At 39.9% G+C, this 16,131-nt stretch overlaps 1 protein-coding gene across 1 annotated transcript; it reads left to right on the top strand.

Moving 5' to 3' along the window:
* The first annotated feature begins 2,704 nt into the window (after positions 1-2,704).
* On the top strand, positions 2,705-13,449 carry tagapb (T cell activation RhoGTPase activating protein b). Its single transcript, XM_040126211.1, has 12 exons — positions 2,705-2,794; positions 4,698-4,862; positions 6,692-6,733; positions 7,212-7,296; positions 7,409-7,462; positions 7,891-7,960; positions 8,242-8,393; positions 8,864-9,025; positions 9,914-10,023; positions 10,385-10,571; positions 10,798-10,879; positions 11,535-13,449. Exons 4-12 carry the CDS (start codon positions 7,270-7,272, stop codon positions 12,695-12,697), a joined length of 2,007 nt encoding a protein of 668 aa, XP_039982145.1. The 5' UTR covers positions 2,705-2,794; positions 4,698-4,862; positions 6,692-6,733; positions 7,212-7,269; the 3' UTR covers positions 12,698-13,449.
* The last annotated feature ends 2,682 nt before the right edge of the window (positions 13,450-16,131 follow it).

The following is a 16,131-nucleotide window of genomic DNA, read 5'->3' as shown; positions in this document are numbered from 1 at the left end:
ATTAAAAGGTGTGTTGACTAGATAGATTATCATGTGTGTATATAAAAGTCCTGGATGACCACAGAGCTTATTTTGTTTATGAAAAATCAATGAAAAACCTGCTTCGGAAATCTGTCAGAGTAACCCTGATTAGAGCTCCCGTTTTATTTTACTGGACCGATTTTTAAAATTCACACACACGGAAAAAGAAAGTTCATCGTTCAGCCGTTGCTTCATCTCAGAAAACTATGTGACGTCACAACACACCTACAGTTTGTTTAGTGTCAGGTTCTCAAGTGTAGGCTCCTCATCACCTCCTCTTACATGTCTGACATTTAACTCTTTAACCTTTTAGAGGTTGTTACTGCAGTGGGTGCGCGAAGACCACCAGAGCACCCAGTGGGCGAGTCCGTCAAAGCAAAATAGAGAAATGTCAGACACCACCCACTTTCCCACAATCTACCCATTCGGCGCTCACACGTATTTTACATTACCTTGGGTGGGGGGATTCATGGGTGTTGGCGTCATTATGTAAGGACTGCCACTGAGGTAGAGAGTACCTCACTATATCCTTTAGAAAGAGCAAAGCTAGCTGGTAAGCTAATGTTTACCATCTCCTGGCTATAGCTTTGTGTTTGATGAACAAAATGAGAGCGGTATCGATCTTTTAATCTGACTTTAAGCAAGAAAGTATTTAAGTATACTTTCAAGAATGTTGAACTAATACTTTAATGGTTAATAGCATTTAAGACTAGAAGCAGTGGTTTGTGGTCATTTTAAACTTTGGTTGTTTTATGTTGTTTGCACAACCACAGAATGATAAACATTATTTTGAGTTTTGGTGTTTTATTTGCTGGTATTTTATGTGTAGGCCAGAAGGGTAAAAGGGAAAGTACGTCTGCTGCTAGCATTTGAATTTCTGCCCTTAACCCAGAGTCAGTAGGAAGAGCAATGACCAGAACTGGTTTCATAATCGTTTATAACAAACAACAACTCTTGTCTCGTTTAAACCTTGACTTGCATGTTGAACACTTTGGAGAAAAGACAGATAGATTTTTTTTTAAAAAGAGATACAGATTATTTTATTGTTTGACATCACAGTAATTTAGTCAGGCAGTAAACAGCATTGTGAAATGTCGTGTTAGATGTGAGTAAAACCTTTCAATAATAAAGTGAAGACCACCAACATCAATCTTTGTGTTTCTTGTTTAAGAGAAAGTCCGTTTTGCTATTGTCAGGTTGTGTGGAAAGATGGCGGTACTTTGCAGTGTTTTTGTTAAACCCCTTGAACTAAGGCTGAAAGTCTACACTTCAATGACATCTTGATGGCTTTGTTTCAAATCCATTGTGATGGTGTACAGAGACAAAATTTTAAAAAATTGTGTCATTGTCCAAATACTTATGTGCCTGGCTGTATAACACCTAAACGTACATTCAACAAGAATGGCTTTCTCATCTGTACATTTCAGCTAAATAAATAAACAAGCTTAAGTCAGTTAATTCATTTAATACCGGAGCGGTACTCTGTGATGCCTACAGTGTAATGAAATCAGATCAGGTTATTGACGTGATATTGATCCCTTAGGATAAGTGATGCCATCACGCACAGACCTGACATTTTTCTTCAAATTAAAACATTATCCCATTCTCTCTGTGATATTTTAGCTAAAGGATCATAATGTTGGAGACTATTGATTAGAGCTGGTGAATATGATTATACGACAAAACAAGTGGTGGGTTTTTTTCACGTCACTCAAATCGGAATCTAATCACCAAAACACAACGGCAGTAACTCCCTGGACCGGTTGCACACTATCATTGCTGATGTTCGGCAGTTTCCAGTATCACACCTAGTCATTAAGACCAGTGTTTCATATAACTCTCAACAAGTATAAAAAAGGGACAAGGATTAGGTTTAAGGCTTTATGTGTCTGCCACATAATCCCCATAAAACTACAACTTTTTTTTACCCTTGTTAGGTTGTCTTAGCATAAAGACTGAAGACAGGGGGAAACAGCTAGCCCGGCTCTACCTGAAGGTAACATAATTCAGCTACCTTCACATCAAAAGCTCACTAATAAACGTTATATATAGTTTCCTTTAATCCATACAAAAACCAAAGTTCAAAAAATGACAAGTTGGGGCAACAAGAGCCAGGCTAGCTGTTTTCTGCGGCTTTTAGTCTTACGCTAACCTAAGATAGCAGTCTCTTGGTTCCAGCTTCAGACATGAGAGTGGTATCAATATTTTTATCTACCTGCCAACAAGAAAACAAGAAAAAAATTTCCCAAAATGTTGAACTCTTTCCTAAAATCTCTATATTTACACTGCCTAAAAATTTCTTTATTGGGGCTTCGGTCTTCAAATGATTCCTGTTTAGTGGTGGTTTCTCATCCAATGCAAACCGTTAGGATTTTGTATATAATTTACTACACCTGTAAACGTCAGCCATGTCGGAGGTCAGAAAAAACAGTCTCTGTTTAAAGTGGTGAAAATACATTTTTGAGATACTCCAGGAACAGTTTGGCTGTGTATGTAATTCCTTTAACTTATCAGAGACATAATGTAATCATCAAAATTGGACTGGGCTGACTTTGGGATGTCCCTGTCACCCACCCTTTTTTGGGTGTGTCCACTTTCTCAGGGAGAAGGCTTCCTGCTGGGTGTCTGTAGAGCAGAGTCCATTCGTCCACGGCCTCACCAGCGAGAACGGAGACCTGCTGCTGGACGAGTGTGTTCAGGTCACCGAGGGCACCAAGACCAGGGAGAGACACCTGTTCCTCTTTAGCGATGTCATCGTCTTCACCAAACTCAAGTAAGTAATCTAGATAATGATCCATACTCCAATATATAGATGGTTATTATCAGTTATTTTAAGAAAAAAATGTGAAGAAAATCAAATAAAGGTCCACGGAACAAAACATTACCACTGGGAAACTACTGCATCAACTGACAGAAAATGTCAAAACAAATGTAGGAAATACAGTTGTAACGCTGATGTGGTATTTAAATACATTTCTGCTGAAAGGGACACATATTTGTACAGTTGGAATGGGAGAGTGAAAGAGGAACTAAAAATGTGTATTTTTGGTCTGTCTACTCGGGCTGTTAGGGAATCTCCCAGCCAACGGACTGTTTGTGTTCAGTCACTGTAAGTTCAAATCAATGGAGGAAAGCATGGTGTTTCCCTCTGTGTGGAGTCACATGAGGGGAAACAATTTCATCTCAAAAAGTAATTTCAACACACCTTCAGCTGAGGCTCTGTTGTGAGATACTTACACTTCTAAATGCTGATTCATTAGTCTCAATAGTGACAATATCTTAAATCTAAAAAATCTTAAAATCCATCTTTAAATGAAGCAAATCAAATTTAAAAAATTAAAAACTATATGAGCTTGTGTAAATCTACCTCTTCCTGTAGGAGGGAAACAGCATTATCTTGCTTTTCCATATTTCTCCCCGACATAATTAAACAAAATGAACTAACATAGACAAGCTTTAAGTTGTTTCTCAGCTCAGACAGATTCGAGTTGTTTGTCACAGCCGGTGGAAGTTTTATAGCATTTGAGTAGGAGGACAATAACAGTCATCTCTATACCACAACCTGCCCACTGTTCCAGTACGTAGCACAACTGGGACTATGAAAAAGTAAACACACATTGGAGTCTTTTGTGTCTATTTATATGACTATATATTACTTTTAGAAATGAGTGTATACTGTAGTATTCCGTGTCCGTTTTTTTTTTTTTTAGTTTGTTGTGGAGAAACATTTAAAAGGCACTATGTTTCTCCTACATCACATTCAACCAAACGAAGACTGGAAAAGATGGGAAACAGCAAGCCTTGCTCTGTTAAAGATAGCCAAATCTACCTCTAAATCTCAGCTGTTAACATTTTGCATGTTGTTTGTTTAATCCGTTCACAGTTTACAGAATTGTAAAGTCTATAAAGTCTCGTCTAAGCACAGTGACATGAGAGCAGTACTGAGCCCAGCTAACTGTCAGAGATGGCAAGAGAGTGAATGCTTTTATTTCTCGAAGTGCTGCAGTGCTGAACTATTCCCTCAAAACAAATACACGACAGTTGTCATTACCTAATCTTGTGACCTTGTCTTGTATCTTGTGGTAATGGTAATGGCAAATTGTACAAGCAGTGTTGCTAAATAAATGCATCTTCAATTAAATTGCAATTGAGTAGTAATATCAACTGACTTAGGGCCAACTTGGGGACAGGTAGTGTTCCCCCTCCCAGTGTATTCTTAAATTCTCTCTCTGTTTCTATACCCTAACACCTCCTGAATCCCAGAGCTCACTCCCTCCGTCTTCATCCTGTCACAACCCCGGCTCTTTATCTCTATTTATCTGCCTCTTTATCCCTGACAATCAGTATTAGCATCACAGACTATTGTTCCTTGCCATGTTTTCATGTGCAATAATAAATTTTCCATTCGAGTGTAGGGGGGAATTGTTGTTAGAACTGTATAGATGATTTCTTTACATTTGATGTTTTTGAAGGTGCAAATTTCAAAAAGAGCTCTTACATATTTCTTTTTTTTTATGACTGTGTTCCAAAATCAATAATGGTTTTTTAGAGGGAAAAAAAAATCAACTACTGACAAAGAAATTTATAGACCTATATAATCTTGAAAAAGGGCAGTAAGATATGGAAACAGACTTTTTAAAGGACCACTGCTCTTCTTTCTGCTCCTTTTTTAACAGGTCAAGTGCCAGCTATCGTCTGAAGTACAGCGTGAGCCTTGAGGACATCTGGCTTTACGGTTTCGAAGATGAAGCGGAGGAAGAAGAGGGAACAACGGGGGATATCGACCTGAGAGCGACCCTCGTCTTGGCCTGGGCTCTCACTTGTTGTCTGGTGTGTTTTCGGTAAGCAGGTGACACGGCAGATGACTCACATACAAACAGCAGCATGTAAAGTGTTGATTCACATATGTTTATACGCCTGGATACATACTGTGTCACACGTGTGGTTGCAATGATCTTCAGTTGATTGGTATCTTTCATCTTACACCTTAATCTCGCTCTTAATGGGAATCCTTAACCCCAAAATCTAATCTTATTATTATTATTATTATTATTTCCATGAAATATATAGCAAGACTAAAACTTAACTCAAAGCTCATATTTTTAGTTCACGTGCAAGACAGTTAAGCAAGACCTGCACCACCTGCCATCATTATGCATACCGGTATACAGATTTTCCCATACAGCTACGTCATTACCACATGCTTCAACTAAAAAGACCACAGGCATCCACTTTGATAATCAGTTTCCGCCCAGATAAAGCAGTACAGTCCGTACACTAATCCATCCTTGTGTTTTTTAGTCTGACATCTGCGGACAGCTGGCTAGCATCTGTAGTATCTGTAGGTGTTTATTCACGCCACAGTTTATAGTGCTGTGGTGACAGTCGTGGGTTTTGACCAGAAACGACCTCGGTTCAATTTTCATCACGCCGTTTCCCCCTGTTTCTAGTCTTCATGCTAAGCTGAGCTAACTGGCTTCTGTCTGTATATTGACTGTATAACTGAAATAAGAGCGGTGAAAGGCTTCTCATCAAACCCTCAACAAGTTAAAAAACGATTCCCAAAACTATTCCTCTAAAGGTCTTACATTGGTTCTCATATGAACAGAAGAGCACACATAGTGGCTTTCTGCCTGTTCATGTCACTAATGTCATTTGTGAAAACTGAGCCTGTTCATGGAATATTGACAAATTTGGTGAATGGTCACATAATCTGTGGCCTTCACGAAAAATGGGGAAGCAGCAAAGTGAAAGTCCTCCCTGCAGTATCATAAGACAAGAGGTTGCAAAATGGGAAGTGCGTAGCCGGCCCCCAAACCCATCTTCATGTGATGGGATTAACCTCAGCCGACTTTATCTTGAAATACTGGCCTTTTCGATAAAGAGGAAGAGCGGGAGAAACACTGTCTCATACTTATCTGGACAGTGCAATCAACTAAAAGGAATGACAGTGCATTTTCTCTACAGTAAATGGCATGTCCTCAATGGCAATAAATGGCATCAGTTAGGAAATGGTACATTGTGTCAGTCATTTGTGTTCTTCATTGACTCCCACGTTTCTTGCAAAGTAATTTGAATCAAACCATGAAGCTTTTATTTTATTCCAAGAAAATGATGAATCTGATGGGTTTTGAGTTGTTTTGTTTGAAAATTACATGCCATTTTCTGACTGGTTCTTTGGCTCTGGTAATGATTCAGCGTCTGAAAGTTTCATTCCTTCTCACTCACATGGAGTTGGCCGCGGAGCCTCTGAGAAAACCATGTGCTTTCTTGTTGACACTTTTGCTGTCGCCCATGCGTGATATGCATACAGCCATATGGTACTGCAAGGAGCCATTGGCATTAATGAGTAAAGTATATTAAAGTTTATAAAAAAAGTTTAAGCCCTACAAGTGTACACGTAGGCACACATATGGGTTTTGTCGTCACGTTTCCACCGATGAACAACAAGCTGCAGCAAACGTAGCTTAAGAAGGAAGTGGAAGGTGTCTGGTTGGGGGCCCGCCGTGACGCTGCTTCCTGTTCCCATGACTGAGTTAGTTTCCAGCAGAGTTGTTAAAAGAGACCATGGGTGTGAGCAGTTTGTCTAATTCCTCCCACTGTGTCGGTTGGTCTCTTTGATTCTCTCTGTGGATTAGTAACTCGTACCATGCTGTTATTTTGCCCACAGCTCGTCTGAGGTGAAAGAACGCTGGTTAGATACTCTTCACAGGTAACAAACCGATATCATTATTTATGTCAATGTTTATACCAACACATTATCATAGATATTCTTTCAATCGTAATAATTTTCAAGAGTTGGACGGTACTTGAGCGAGATTGCAAAGTCTTTTCGATCAATGCTGCTTGTTGACATAGTAATGCTGCACAAATTAGAATCAAAATGAACGCTCAGATTATGTTTTAAATGATTTTAGGCAGATTAGGTTTCAATCGTCAACATTTGAAATAATGAGGGGTCGATAACATCAAGATAGCATCTTTAAAAAATGCAGTATTCTGTTCATTTTGTCTCTTTTATTCTACAAAATAGTATGTAATAGCATTATATTGAAACACAGTAAACTCAAGTAACAGAAATTATTTGTTGTTATGTTATATCAAAATGAAAGCTATAAAATGAGAACACCCGAGTAGAGAGTGCAAATTGTTTGACGAAATGTGTTATTTGGGTTCTTTTCTTGACACAGAACAATTAAAGACGCAAAAGCGAGGGCTGGTTGCGCTTTTTCACCTCCAGACGTCCTGATGAAGGTTTTGAGTGGCAGCATCGCAGTAAGTCTCTCGCTGCCCCACTCTACTCCGTCCAATAGAAAACAAAATTTTCAAAAACTAAAAAACATCTCTCACTGTGCCTGTTTCTCTCTTTGTTCCCGCTATCCTTTAGACTAAAACTCTAACAGGAGGTGGCATGGAACAATTCATTGAGTTTCCACTTGATGTAAGTAAAACTCCCATTCACTTGCTTCTTGAGATGAAAGATGTTCAAGCGAAAGAACTGTTGGTGAAAGACACCTGCACCTTTTAGACTCATGCCGAAAGGAGACAGATTTTGCAGGATATATACAGCTTCTGAAAAGCATATAGCTGCTGCAAATTAGACAGTCAAATTACACAATTCAAAAGACAATAAAAAGCGATATATACTGATATATAAGTGATATATCACTGTGATTAATCACTGACTGTAGTCCGGTTATATCAACTAACTCAATCATGTGTTGGTTAGCATGAAGAGCGAGGGTGTTTGGTGTATGGCGATTGAGAAAAAAACCGAAACCCCTCCCTACTTTCCCCTTATCTGTGCACTTATGTTCCTCTTACAATGTCATAACCATCATAACTTTTTGTTTTCTATTTTGTTGCCAGGGTGACACAAAGATCGCTGCTCTGCCAAAACAGTTGAATAACCAAGAGGACAAGCTGACACAGTCCGCTGGTGAGTTTGAAAGTCGAATGGCAGCCTTGTCGGAGGGAGGGGCTCGTTAACGGGGCCATGTGTAGACATGAGACTAAAGAGCACAACCAGACACAGAACAAGGAAATCTAACTACTGATAAAAAGGGAGCGAGTGAAGAACACAGTGTTTGACACATGGGCACTGTGGTCTCAACTCTTGCACATCTGGTTTTGTTCTGCTGTGTTGCACGAATACAAAATGATTCATTTAATCGTTAAATGTTTGGTAAGCTGATGTATGAAAATGTTTTCTTCCATTAGAAACCAAGTGGAACCAAGTGGTGAGGAAGCTCAGGAAGGGCTCTAGTTTCATCAACAAAACAGGCCGAACAGAAACAGACACCAAGACTCAGCTGTTTGGACAGCCCCTTTGCAAGATATGCCCAGACGACTCGCTTCCCAAACCAGTCACAGTAAGTTGCCTTTCGAGGTTAAATGTCAGATTAGTGTCAACTCATTACCCTCTACCTTCCAGCTGAGTTGCTCTTCAGCAAGACCAAGAACAAAACTATTTACTACAGCTTAGAATTTCCTCTTGTTTCAAGAAATATAACATTTATATAGGACAACTTGTTAAGACAGACGCAATTCTTCTATGTGCATGATTAATGCATAAGCACCTACTTGGCTGACATTTAACAGTAGTTCTCAGAATTTGTTAATGACAACAGGAAACCCTGAGCTGCATGTTGAGCAGTCTCAGCCCAAAATCCACTCAGCATGCATACACACACACACACGCACGCGCACACACACACACACACACACACACACACACACACACACACACACACACACACACACACACACACACACACAGCCTCCTTGTAGTTTTGCTATGGAAGTCTCACCTCTCCTCTGTTCTGTCCCTTGCTCTCACCAGGAGATGCTGGTGCTGCTGAGGAAGAGAGGCCCTTCCACAGAGGGAGTGTTTCGGAAGCCGTGCAGCAACAAGAACATGAAGGACATCAGAGAGCAGCTCAACCGAGGCCTGGAGGTGGACATGGAGGGCCAGCCGGTTGTTCTGCTCGTCGGCCTTCTAAAAGTACGTTACCGTACCTGTTCTGTGTGACCACCTCCTAAATGCATAAGGACATGTTAAAGCAGTGGTTACTGCATCTTACTACCCCTGCTTTGTTAAACTAGTACCACTATTAATATTAAAACTGCTGCACCATTAGCATTAGTTGAAATACTATTACAAATGATGCTCCTACTATGTTACTTTCATCATTCCCACTACTAGTACCACAACCGCAACTACCACTGCCATACTACTACTACTGCAGCTGCTAGTACAGTATCTTTAACTTATAGAGGAGTAGTAATACAACCGTGTAGAAATACTCTATTACAAGTAAGTAAGTCCTGCATTCTAAAATTTTACTAAAAAACTGCCATTATTAGTATTGAAATATACTTTAAGTACCAAAAGTAAAAGTACTCCCTATGCAGAGTGGCCCATTTCAGAATAATATATGTAATACAGTAGCATGGATTATATCATTATTAAAGCATTAATGTGTTAGAATCACTGATGAAGATGGGGCTAATTCTAACTACTTAATATACTGTTGGGGAACTAAATCTAGCTAATACATCATGATTCATTTCCTGATTATATTTGTATTATTCATAATAGAAATATTAAGTAAAACACAATGGAAATACTCAAGTAAAGTACCTCAAAACTGAGCTCAAGTAAAGTACTTGATTAACTTTACTTAGTTTCCACCACCACTACTGCTAATAATTGTAGTTTTATAATATTCAATGTACTATAACACATTACACAAAATGTTAAAAAAAAAAATGTCTGGACCTACAACGGGAGGTGTCCACAGTTAATACTATATATATAAAAGAAGTGTCACACCTGACCATTTCTATTAATAAGTACTCTGTCTCATCACTGTCCCTCTGTTCATTGCAGAGTTTTCTGAAGGAAATACCTGGCAGCCTGCTGGTATCTGAACTTTACGACAACTGGATGACGGCTCTGGACAACGAGGACACTCAGCAGAGAGCTCTGGAGATCGGGAAGTAAGTAATCAATACCTGCTAATGAGTCCAGACAGCAACCATTTACCTGCAACTGTCACTCTCAGCTCGTATTTATATATGACATTTATATATGAAGGGAAATCTATTGCCATTTTCATGAATGTTTTTGTGGTCGGAATTAAATAGACGTTTTTGGGGTTTTTTTTTGTGGAGTTTTGCAGAGAACTCTCAGTGTCCTCCGCCAGTAGGCTGAGCACAAACCACTTCTCTTTTTTTATTCCTTCTTCTGTTTGTTTTTTTAAAAAAAGGAAGAAACTTTAAACAGAAAAAAAAAGAGCGCCAAGCTAATCTTCCTATTCTCTTTTTTCTTCCTTTCCCATTTTTGTTACCTGCCAACCAGGGTGGTAGATGAACTCCCAGGGCACAACAAACTCCTGCTGCGGCATCTAGTCTGTGTCCTCCATCACATCCTCGTGAGGGCTAACATCAACAAGATGGACGCCCACAACCTGGCGGTGTGTATCGCCCCCACGCTGCTGCAGCTGGACGGCACCCCGCTGGATGAGCAGAAGGAAAAGATGAAGAAGGTAGGAAGCCTTGTTATGAATATACTTTTTCACTTGTTGCTTTGAAGCCTTGTGGTTCACAGTGCAGAAAACCTCACAAGGTTTCATAACTAAGTTTATACTCGCACAGACTCTTAGCTGTTTGTTTAGTCAGGTGCTAATAAAAAACACACGACTTGGACAGTGTGTTTAATATGGATATTGTTGTTAATTTGACTAATTGTTTTCTTTTTCTGATTTGCTCCAGGTCACAGAGCTAACTGAGTTCCTGATTAAGCACTCCGAGATACTTGGAGAGAATATCCAAAATCTGCTGGGTAGTGATGAAGGTACATTTACACATCATTCAAATTTCTGTTAATATCTCCTTTTAGGGAGATAATAGTCGGACAGTATGAAAATGACTGCATTCGGGAGGGGGGTTGAACCCTACGTTTGACTTTTTAAAAAAGCAAAACCTTCCCAGGATTACTAATATTTGGTTTGGACCCTCTCCTTGACTTTTGCAACACCCTCCTCCCTAATTTCTCAACTCAACCCTGATTTCAAGCTTAATATGTTCATGCAACAATCATGTTGCTCCTACTGTCAACTATAAAATAAATCCCTGTTATAGAGACAGGTTCTGAATATACAAAGCATGATCACATAGTTTACGTGTTTGATATATCTATTCATTTCTTTATTTATAGCAAAGTCTGCAAGAAAAATGATAAAATTAAATATAAATCTGGGGCATGGAAAAATAAAAGACACTCCCTTGCTCTCCTAAAAGTTTTAGACAACCCCCTCCTCCACAAAAAATTAAAATAAATAAATAAATACATAACCCTCTCCTTTTTCTGATGCCACCTCCCCTGATAATATCTTCTTACATTCCCTTACTGGAGTTAAATAGAATTGGTATTGCACAAATTGGGTAATTAGAATAGTTGTTGTAAAATTTATATACCCTAATCATGTCTTCCCTTTCCCATTTTACAGACTCCGTGTCCTCCCAACATCATGACTCTGCATATGACAGCACCGACCAAGATGGAGATGGAGAGGTGGGGGAGAGTGCCAGCTCCAGCCGTGGAGGGTCTGGCTCATCTTCTTCTCTCAGTCCCTGCACCACCAGCTCTACTTGGGCATCTGATGGTATCTTCGACCAAAAGACACCATTCAACCGTCGCTGCTCTGAGCCCATCATCCTCCTCTCACCTGATCTTGACAACCTGTGTGGCCATGCCAGGAGCCATGAGGACTGCTCATTGGAGAGGACAGACTTTGAGGATCAGCCTCTAAAAAAGCAGATCTCCAATGACTCCTTCTTGCTCAGGCGACGAGGGGGACCCGAGCCAGTTCTGTCTTTTCGGAGTAGCAGTTCCAGCAAGGATCAGTTTGTCTACATAGCAGGTAATCATGTCAAGGACTGCTCAAGCTCCTCCCTTGAGAGCGCTGCCTCAAACCAATCAGAGGGCTCTGTTTTCACCAGTTCCCCAGTGGGGTCACCAGCCTGCCCCAGAAGAGCAAATAACACCAAGCAGCCTTCAGTGGCCGCAAAGGCTAAACAGGACAATGCCAAGTCGATTTCAGGTGAGAAGAGGCGTTCACAGTCCATGAAAGTGGCCAGTAAAGTCCTAATGAGGACCAGGAGTTTAGGAACCTTCAACAGGAGCAGCCTGAAGAAAGACACTCAGAAGGAAAACTCCTTCCCTTGTGAAACGCTCCAGGAGGACTCTCAGAGTGAAGCAGATCCACCAGCTGAGCTTCTGCACAAACCACGCCAGTCAGCCATTAAGATGTTTAAGCAGATGGACAGCAGGCTGCCCTGCAGTCCCCCATCATACGAGCAGGCGGTGCAGAATGTGGGTCTCCCTACACAGTATAGAGCAATGACAGTACAAGACGCCATAGAGCTGGAGAGGAAGTCACGCCCATCCTCTGTAAATTATGATTTCCCACCTACCGGCTCTGTCAACCAGTACATAGACTGTTTCGCTCAAGCAGCACAGGACAAAGACAATGTTGTCAAGTGGCAGAAGCGTTTCCGCCCGAGAGCCATGTCTGAGTCTGTGTCTGCAGGCCGTCATGAGGTTGTGTCACGGAGATGTAGTCAGCCGGTGTTTGAGGAATTTTCTTACGCCAAGGAGTCTTATGTTTGATTTACATACGTTTTTAGTTATACAGACATTTTCTTTAAGGCAGAACTGCAAGTGAGCAACCCAGCAACCTTCTTCTTTGTTTTATTCCTTCAGGGGCACATCTTGCATGGACTTAGAAGGTTAGGCAGGCTGACTTTCTAACCTAGACAACTTATTGTGTTTAATAACAAAAATGCGTAGCTTTATAACGGCAGCTACTTTCTACCCTAGTCCTTACCTTTTCTCTGTTCTTTGGTTGGTTGGACAGAGAAACTGTGTTTTAAGGCCCTGCCCGCTGAGCAACTCTTTGTCAGAGCAGTGTTTGTATAAAAAATGTCCAATCTATTAATTTTTCACTGTTTCACTTTGAATGAATGTCAGCTATATGCCGCCTCTATGGTGCAATGTCTACGTAGTACTATTTAGAGTACAAACATTAAAATGTATGTTTAATGATAGATATTTAGTCTATCACAGTGAAGCTATGAAAACACAGTTTGCTGTGGATAAAATATGCTAAGACTTTCTATGTTTTATTGATATAGTGATATGTACAGTATAGCATGTTGCACACAATGCTATTTTTTTTTTTTCCTCTTCACCTTGCAGGGTCTCCTTCTTTCACTACATTAAAGCACTTTTCTGATAATGACCTATGCTTTGTAAATAGAGTCAAATAGATATAGTTTGGTAACCTTTGCAAAGGGGTCTTCCAGAGCATAAATGGTTTTAGTTAACCGCATAAGAAAATTGAAGAAAAACAAATCAATAAAAGAAAATAACAAAGTAAAAAAGTGGCTTCTTTCTCTGTTTTTTTGAGAGCTAGTTTGGCTCAACTATTGTGTGCTAGATGTGTTGCATAACAGGGGCTAACAAGCTTCATTGAGAGAACAGCATGTTCTGGCACATATGCTGAAACAGAAGGAAACCAGACCTGGTCACATGGACGGATTTTGGTTTTTCTCTGAATTGCTGTTCCTCTTGTCTCTGACTGCACAATAAGCTGATGCCACCTAGTCTTCCTTCCTTCATTTCTAAAGCATCTCACAGTTTAATTCATCCAGAAATTGCAACGAAGCTGACACTGAGCCAGGTCTGATTTACCAAATTTTATGTTGAAATTTAAGAGAATGATGGACAATCTCTGAAAATGCTCATCTTAAATAATCAGTTACACATAGTAGACACAAAAAAGCAGGATCTATTATTCAGAAATCCATTGCAGTAGGTCTGCAGGAATGACTGCATTTGAGAAACATCATGTATATAAAACCTGAGTCAAAGAGATATTTCTTAAACTCTGTACTGACCATCGTTATGTACAGGGGGAACGAAAACAGGAAGATCTTACAACATAATGCAACACAACACCGCCACAAATTTAATTAGCATCTCTCTGACTTGTAAAATTACAAGTTTATTAAAGGTACTATTTAGTGCAATAATGTTTTGTTAAATTGCATTAAAATGGACAAATATTGCTTTCATCATGTCTCACCCTCTGCAGCCTTTGGCATGCATTAATGCGTCACACTTGAAACTCTTAAGTGAAGTGTGAAGGGAAAAACTGATATCTCTACTCAGTAGTCATTACCGCAATATTACATGAGTATCCGGTGCTCATGGGTCAGACCACGACCATCTTTGAACACCTGTAAGGTTTCATGACTTTATCTTGCACGGTTGTGATGTTATCATGGTGATAAAATCTGACAGACAAATGTATAAACACCTCGTTAAGTACTCAAAACTGCCTCTGTGGTAGTTCCTGGGCAACATTTTGCCATGATGACACACACACACACACACACACACACACACACACACACACACATACACGTTGACCTTGGTCATTTTTGGGCACATTACATAGACTTGCATTCATTTCCTAGAGACTTACCCTAATTCCCAATTGGGGACATAGCTTTTGTCCCCAGTTGGACTAGCTCTCCCCAATTAACTGGTCTTTAGTCTGGCACATATACCCAAAAATAGCCTATGACAGACACACACACACACACACACACACACACACACACACACACACACACACACACACAAACAAACACACAATACCAGCCACAGTGTCAAGACAGCTTCCAAGAGCATAATTTGATATCCCGAAGTTGCTTATTTTATCTGACATCATAGAAACAAAGATAAGCAGCAAATCTTCACATTTGAGAACCTTGTATAGTTCTGTTTTTTTTTCATCTTTGCTCTTTTTATTATAATGTTCTCAGACACCACTATGAAGTTCTACTAACATGCTTCCAGTAGAAGAGATGGAAGACAAATCTCACAGTCCACTTTTGTTGCAGAAATTTATTCTAAAGTTAATCAATGTCAGGGGCGTAGGTTTGGTTTCAAAAGTGGACACAACAAACTGAAAAAATCTAAAATATACTGTATGTTATATATCCTTAATTTCACCTACTATCTCTTCTTCGGCATGTTTTTAGCTGGGTTGCGACAATGAGGCCAGCCATACAAACACAAATGTCCATGACTGATTGATTGACCAACTGAGTGATGAAGTTACACCATTGATCAGCTGAATGCCACGTGACTGAGTGATGAACTTACCCCATTCGTCGGCTGACCAAGTGTTGGAGTTTCCCAATTGGCTGCTGCTTTTTCAAAATTAATTTCTACTAACAGTTTCTATTACATCATTGGGGGGCGTTTACAGGTGGTGTTGCCGACATAGAACCTTTGTCAATAGATTTACTGACTTTTCAGACCCCTTTAGTGGCTTTTTTTCAGAAAAGCATCTTACAAAAATCTAGCGACTTTTTGGACAAACCTTCGCTACTCTCCATAAAAGAGAGTCACCGGTAACGCCCCACCAGCGCAAGGTCGGGCTTTCCCTTTTGGGCACACCGCTATATGCGTCTCATTTAATTGACCGCAGGGCAGCTGACACAGACGTGAATGAGCTTCTAACTTCTTCTCTCTGAGTGATAATTTTACAGTTAAATACAGCCAAAATCACAGCACAGCCGTTGTCTTTAACTTATGTGTATGGTGATTTTGTCAGCCGACGTTGCTAGTTGTACAGGACTTTAGCAGAGCAGAGCATCACCTTGGAAAAGGCTTGGAAGTGACTGCTGTTAACATGTAGTTTTAATGGACTGCGTTTCAGTCACTATTTCATACTTGTTCATTTGTCTGACAACTGAAACAGAAAAACATGTAAATGGGATCAGTTTTATTGGGAATTTGGATGTATTAAAATACTATTTATGTGAGCACAGATATTAGGAGAGAACCAAACAGATAAAGGGCTGAAACTGGCTCACACTAGGCAGAATGTAAATACGACGTGATGATGTCATGAATATGCAAATTAGCGTTTTACATCATCTAGTTGCATTTAGTGATTTTTTGAGCAGGCGTTACCTACTTCCCTTTGAAAGTAGTTGCTTACAGTGATCCAAAATGGTTTTCAACTA

Source organism: Xiphias gladius, chromosome 4 (genome assembly GCF_016859285.1).
Source record: "Xiphias gladius isolate SHS-SW01 ecotype Sanya breed wild chromosome 4, ASM1685928v1, whole genome shotgun sequence".
NCBI classification, from domain to species: domain Eukaryota; kingdom Metazoa; phylum Chordata; class Actinopteri; order Istiophoriformes; family Xiphiidae; genus Xiphias; species Xiphias gladius.
This window is presented reverse-complemented; position numbering and strand designations above follow the sequence as displayed.

Coding starts and splice junctions, on each gene's coding strand:
- tagapb (XM_040126211.1), top strand. CDS start 7,270: ATGAAGGTTTTGAGTGGCAGCATCGCA. Junction 8,394..8,863: donor CGCTTCCCAAACCAGTCACA/GTAAGTTGCCTT, acceptor TGCTCTCACCAG/GAGATGCTGGTGCTGCTGAG. Junction 10,024..10,384: donor AGAGCTCTGGAGATCGGGAA/GTAAGTAATCAA, acceptor CCTGCCAACCAG/GGTGGTAGATGAACTCCCAG.